The sequence below is a fragment of the Rhizophagus irregularis genome, chromosome 2 (assembly GCF_026210795.1).
Source record: "Rhizophagus irregularis chromosome 2, complete sequence".
Taxonomy (NCBI): Eukaryota; Fungi; Glomeromycota; class Glomeromycetes; order Glomerales; family Glomeraceae; genus Rhizophagus; species Rhizophagus irregularis.
In genome coordinates, this window is record NC_089430.1 from 404,337 (window position 1) to 411,300 (window position 6,964).

Below are 6,964 nucleotides of genomic sequence, written 5' to 3' on the forward strand. Positions count from 1 at the left end.
TTTCCTTTTTTAAATAATTTTTGATAATGCCAGTCAGACTTTTATTCCTATTATAGTAACCGGCTGATATTATCATAATTCCGGCCCTGAAAAAATGCGTACAGCTCAAAAAAAATTTTTTCATCACCTGACCCTATATATATATATTTCTGGGTTCTGTTGATAGTTTGATCGAAGGACATTAAATTCTGTTATATCAGTCATTATACTATTAATATTTTAAAGAAACTTGTTGTTGACTCGCAATTGAGAATTAATAAAGTCCGATGTGTGGTTTGCGTCATTGATCTGGTTGTTGAAAATATCAATAAAGATGATCAATATCGAGATCATGCATGTTTTACATGTTTTATCTCAGTAAATACAATAATAGTTTAATAGTTTAATTGAAACTCAATAATTAATTTATCTATCATTCTATCCATCCATCTTTTTCTTCATAATGACTCATCCAAAGCTTGCCATAAAGAAGTAGATTGCAATCACAATACTGGTTATTATTTTTTTTTTTGTATTTGCTTTAAAAAGATATAAATATACCTCAAAAGCTCTCTCAAACTTCAAACTTCTTTTTAAAAATATACTTACTTATTTACTTCTTTTCAATATTTATAACACTTCTCTCAAAACTTTTGAAATTTTCGCTAAAAAAAAAGTATCATGGTATAAAGTATTTTTATTTATTCTATTTACTTGTTTTTAATATTTACGATCACCTCTCTCAAAACTTTTGAAATTTTCGCTAAAAAAAAGTATCATGGTATAAAGTATTTTTTATTTATTCTATTTACTTGTTTTTAATATTTACGATCACCTCTCTCAATACTTTTGATATTTTCGCTAAAAAAAAAAAGTATCATGATATAAAGTGTCTTTTAGTTTATTATATTTACTTCCTTTTAATATTTACGATCACCTCTCCTAAAATTTTGATATTTTTGCTAAAAAACAAAATTATCATGATATAAAGTGTCTTTTAGTTTATTCTTATTTACTTCTTTTTAATATTTACGATCGGGAAGGGAAAGAGCAAGGAAATACACAAACATACACCACCTACGCACAAACCCACACACAAACCTACCGACACACAACAACCCACATACCTAAAGGAAGACGTAAAGAAAAGGGTTTAAGACCTTTACTAAAATTTTTGATATTTTCGCTAAAAAAAATAAGTATCATGGTATAAAGTGTTTTCTAGTTTATTTTTTATATATTGATGATAATGTCGGTATATTCTGATAAATGAAATATAATTTTTTTTGGATATTTTCTGACAGTTTATTTAGACTTTACATTCAGCGTATAACGAATTTAAAAATTGGAAATAAATTTGAACGGATATTGATAATATTGAATTTCTTCGCTTTGGTGGTAAGTTGAAAACCAGCAACTTACTTTCTATGATAATTGTCGCCTTACTAGGGGTACCACAGATTATCCATAATATGTTGTATTTTTGTTGTATTTTATTTTTGTTATTTGTAGTTATTTGTATTTTTTTCTTTGCTTTTTTATTTAGTTTAGTATAGGTTATTTGTCATTATTTGTATTTTTTTTTGTCTTTATTTAGTTTAGTATAGTAATAATGGATAGTAACGGACTAGTGAGGGACATTAAGGAGAAACTGGCTTTCCTTGAGGAGGGTTAGCTTACTTTTCTCCTATCATAGGAATTATTAGTATGATTTTTAACCATACTAAGACCACTTTTTTTTGCAGCTTCTCTCATGTTTTCCTTGAATTTTCCTAGAAATGGTTCGGTATTTGACTAAAGTAAGTATACATTACATTCAGCATATAATGAACTGAGGAATTTCTTTTTTTCAAACTTCTTAAACTTAAAATTCTTTTTTCATGTTAGATATTATCATGTCATTATTGAATTTCATTATCTAAAGAAAAAAAATTAGATTTTACGAATATGTATATAATTTTATGGATCACTGTGAATTATATATGAAAGAAACTTATTATTTTGCATTTTATTATATAATTCCAGCCACGCAAACAAGGTTCTCATATTGGGCGCTTAATTTCGTAAAAAAATAAAATATTCACGAAATATAAATTATTTGATTTGCAGATAATCATTTTTTTATTGTCATATTCAATCAACATTGGAAAACTTTATGTAAGTATTGAACATAAATTTCTCCAAAATTATTAATTTTAAAGGCAATATCAATTTGCGAAGTTTGCTATTTTTAACATATTTACTATTTTTATATTCACAAACTTGGGCACGAGCAACTTATTATGTATAAAATCAATTTTTAATTTGGTATACAGTACTTGCTTATACATTGTAGCACAGCGAAGAGGATTTATTTATATGAGATTATAAATGGCTTTAGTTATACTTAAGTGCGAGATCAAAAGAAATTTAAACAAAACATCAAAAATTTCTTTGTAAGCAAGGATATTGCAAATAGATAATGTAAACTACTCCATTCACGTATTAAAAAAATAAAGTTAAATTATCAAACATACAATATTTATTAATTACACTATACTGTATAACTGAAATTTGAATAATTTTATATTTTACATATCTTTTTTTTTTACAAAAGTATACAAGTATATAATTATTAACAATGATACATTAGTCTTGATTTAGAAACACTAAAATCATAGAATTTTAAAAAATTTTCATTTAACAACAGAAACATTGAAATATTAGGAATTTGTTATAAAAGAATCACTTTCATCCCGCCATATACAGAATAAAGCTGTAAACATTCTGGAATTTCGCTATAAAATTTATAAACAAAAGGGATAGGCCAAACCTTATCTAAGGAACCAGACGCCAAAAACGCCTAGAAGAAAAAAAGAACTGACTACGATAATGACCAAAAATATAAAGTGAAATGAAGTAAAAAAAGATGTCAACAAAAATAAATAACAAATATGATAGTGTGCTAGCATTAAATATATGTAATGGAATTAGACCTGAAATAAATGAACAAGAAGCACCAAAATTTTATATCAATTTAATGACAAATTGCTGGGATTCAGATCCAGATAAGAGACCAAGTGCTATTGAAATAGAAAAATTGTTTAATGACTCTTTTGTTCTAATAAAGATGAAGAAATTAAGAAGCAGATTAAAAAAGCAGAAGAATATAGAAGAACAAATTTCTTATTTGCTGGAAATAGCCAATCAATTCATCCACAAGCTTGTTATACTTCTCGATTACTCAATCAATTTATAAAAGAACTTCCAAAACATGATAATACTTGCAATATTTCAGCAGAAGTTATTGATTTTACGGATATGTAATGTTACGCAATTCTTGCACACATGATTTCTGATGTTATATGATGATCCGATGGAAATTCAGTATGTTTTTTTTTTTTTTAAATAAAGGAAAAATTTATTATAAAAGAAAAATATACAAAATTGAACTAATCTAGTTTAAATACAAGATCGAATAAAAACTAATAAAAAACTTGGTGACTTAAGAATATGTGTTCAAAAGAACTATCTACCATCATGCCTGCCCAAATACTTTCACATGCATAAAATATCCTACCGGTATTCGTACATCCTTTGGTGACTAGCTCAAAGATATTTCTCTATAAAAAAAATAAAACTAAAACATAAAACAATTCTAAAACCTAAAAAAATCTAGTATATCCTAAATTAATTTACGTAAAACATCTAAAATTTCCGCTAAGACCTTAGATCATGATGTTTTATGGGACTTATCTTTCTTCTGCTTTTTATGCTTCTCAGATTTTGTTTCTTGTGGTTTCTTTTTAGAATTCTTAGAATTCTTTTGACTTTTATCAGTCTGTCAACTTCCTGAAGTTCTTTTCTGATCCTTGTTGGTATTATTGCCAAATGACCTTGTTCATTGCATTGGAGGATCATGTTGATTCCAAGACAGGTGCTGTTGCTCCCAATCATATTGATTATCTAATGCTGTATGCATATCAACCCACTTTTCAAAATAACCAATAAGCTTACAATCCCCTTTTGCTGTTTGTACAATTTTAAAGCTTTTCAAACCATTAATCACAGTAAGGAATGAATGTGGGTGATGGTCTTTCCATAAGGTTGCTATTGTCATTGAATCTGGAATTTTTTTGAATTGTAGCTTGAAACTTCTCACGTTGTTTTCTTTCTTTGAGTATTCACCTTGCTGGAAACTACTGAACCGGTATCCCCTAAATCCATAGTCCAAACCGGACCATCATTACCTTCGAACTGGGCTAGACGAAAGGAAGTTAATTCTATCTTCAAATGAACTGTCTGGTATTTCTTTTGTTGTTTCATTTGTAACGAGATAGTCTTTCCCCACAGAGTTAACTGTTACAGAATTTCTTCTGGTGTCAAGGATACTGGAACATCATAAACCAATATATCTCTAATCCGTGATGTACCATCATCATCTGGTTTATGACCTGTAATAACTTGTTGAATAATATTTTTATTTGACTTCTTTTTTTATTCGAAGATTTTGTCAAATTAGATGAATTGTCAACTGGTTGTTTTACAAGCTGCGGCTGAGGCATTACATCCAGTTCAGAAATAGGTTGTACTGTTGAGATTTCCATATCAATATGTTGATCAACATGTGATTGTGATCCAGAGGCATCTGCAATCGACTGATTTATAATTACATCTTGATCAACACCTAATTGATCATCATCATCATCAGTATTTCTCATTATTCTACTAGTACTTACATCTGTAAGCACATCAGAATCGGAATCTTCAGATTGGTGTTTTTTCTTCTTATTTTTTTTAGTCTTCTTGCCCTTTTTAGACTTTTCCTCATGCTTTCTCACTAAATGTAACATTTGCTTTCTTCCTTCACTGTGCTCTTTTATTCCAGAGTATACTGTGTTAAAACTCTGAGAAGCAGAGTACATAGCAACATGTAAAAAAAAAGAAAAACTTTGAGGTGTCATTTTATAGCGAGTGGCTCTATTCTCCCAACTGAGTATTTCTTCATTTGATAGACCAAAATTTGCTTTTAAAATATTATTTTGAACTTCTACTTGAGGTCCAGAAAAAAATGAAGTAAAAAGACTTTCACAATATTGAAAATAATGTGTATATGTAAAATGTAAAAATCTATGTTCTTTGCCAGTTCCATAAGTAAACCTATTTTTGGCTATTTGTATATTTCTACTATCTTCCATATTAATAAAAACTAGAAATTGCGTTTTGCGGGGGACTTCGTCCCCCATTGTTTAATTTTGTGTATTGAAATGTCAATATCAAATCAAGTTGCATTTTACTGGCGTTTATAAAATGCTCTAACAGAAAAAATTTAATTTTTTTTTTTTTTGATTCAAATTATTTAATGATAAGTGACAACTAACATTATCATATTTATTAAAAGCATTTATTAAAAGTATTTACAAAAAAAAAATAATAATTTACTGTATGCTAATAATTAAAATTCCACCTTTACTAAAAATTTACATGTTGTTAATGGTTTGGATATTGGTTCCAGTTGGTTCGATTCCAACAGACAACAAATAAAGATAAGAAATTCCATAGAAGCTAAAGTCCTATAAAAATCGTGCATTATTTATAAAAGATCTACTATTGGGATTCAGGTGCCGATTTCCCTACAAAAAGAAAAAGTAACATTAAAAATAATAAAAATAAAGTTTTTTTTAAAGTTTTGAATCAAAACTTACTTATGGTATCCAAATCGGAGTCAATTTCCTTAAAAAGAAAATTCTGGAGCATTCTTTGAATCTCACAGATCCAAAGATATCACAGCTGAAACTTACAAAATAAAGAAAGAGTCAAATTAAAAAACAATTTTTATTAAGAAGTTTTGAAGTATTTGCTTCAAAACTTACCATTTCAATGCCCAAAGATATCACAGCCGATACCTACAAAATAAAAAAATAAATAAAATTATAAATTTTTCTGAAAGTTTGAAAAAAACGAAACTTTGAAACTTACTGACCCAATGTTTAAGGAGATATTGCAGTCAAAACCTACAGAATAAAAGAAAATTTTAAAAAATAATTTTTATTAAAAAAGTTTTGAAAAGAAAATGAAACTTACCGATCCAAAGCCCAATGAGATGTCGCAGCCATTACCTATAAAATAAAATAAAATAAAATAAAATAAAAAATCTTTTTTAAAGTTTTAAAAAGAAAGCAAAACTTCAATACTCACCTATCCAAAGCCCAAGGATATTACAACTGATAACTACAAAATAAAAAAACAAATAAATAAAATTAAAAAAAATTTTTAAAGTTTTGAAAAGAAAACAAAACTTTGAAATTTACCTTTAAATCAAACGCATAAGAACTGAAAGCCGAAATCTACAAAAATAGAAGAAAAAAAAATTAAAATAAATTAATTTATCTTAAAAAAGTTTCAGCTCTTTTGCTCTGAAACTCACCTATATATCAAACACCCAGAAACAAAAAGCCGAAACCTACAAAATAGAAGAAAAAAAAAATTAAATAAATAATTTATTTTAAAAAAAGTTTTGGTTCTTTCACTCCAAAACTCACCTATATATCAAACGTCCAAGAACTGAAAGCTGAAACCTACAAAATAAAAAAAAAACAAGTAAATTAAAAAAAATATTTTTTTAAAAAAGTTTCAAAGTTTTCACTTCAAAACTCACCAATATCAAATACCCAAGAACTGAAAGCCGAAATCTACAAAATAGAAGAAAAAAAAATCAAAATCAATTTATTTTAATAAAAATTTCAGCTCTTTCACTCCGATACTCACCTATATATCTAAACCAAAAGCTGAAATCTACAAAATAAAAAAAAGTAAGTAAATTAAAAAACTTTTTTAAAAAAACTTTTGAAGTTTTTGCTTTGAAACTCACTGAAAGCCGAAATCTACAAAATAGAAGAAAAAAAAATTAAAATAATTTATTTTAAAAAAAGTTTCAGCTCGTTCGCTTTGAAACTTACTTATATAATAAACTTCCAAGAACCGAAAGCCGAAACCTACAAAATAG

General features: G+C 27.1%; 2 protein-coding genes across 2 annotated transcripts; one reads left to right on the forward strand and one right to left on the reverse strand.

Moving 5' to 3' along the window:
- Positions 1–2,887: 2,887 nt before the first annotated feature.
- OCT59_011547 (uncharacterized protein) lies at positions 2,888–3,217 on the forward strand (the record flags this gene model as incomplete). The annotated part of the gene is made up of 1 exon (XM_066133814.1): positions 2,888–3,217. One exon carries the CDS (start codon positions 2,888–2,890, stop codon positions 3,215–3,217), a length of 330 nt encoding a protein of 109 aa, XP_065989137.1.
- A 1,103-nt stretch (positions 3,218–4,320) lies between these two features.
- On the reverse strand, positions 4,321–5,156 carry OCT59_011548 (uncharacterized protein; the record flags this gene model as incomplete). Its single annotated transcript, XM_066133816.1, has 2 exons — positions 4,321–4,449; positions 4,527–5,156. 2 exons carry the CDS (start codon positions 5,154–5,156, stop codon positions 4,321–4,323), a joined length of 759 nt encoding a protein of 252 aa, XP_065989138.1.
- Positions 5,157–6,964: the final 1,808 nt, after the last annotated feature.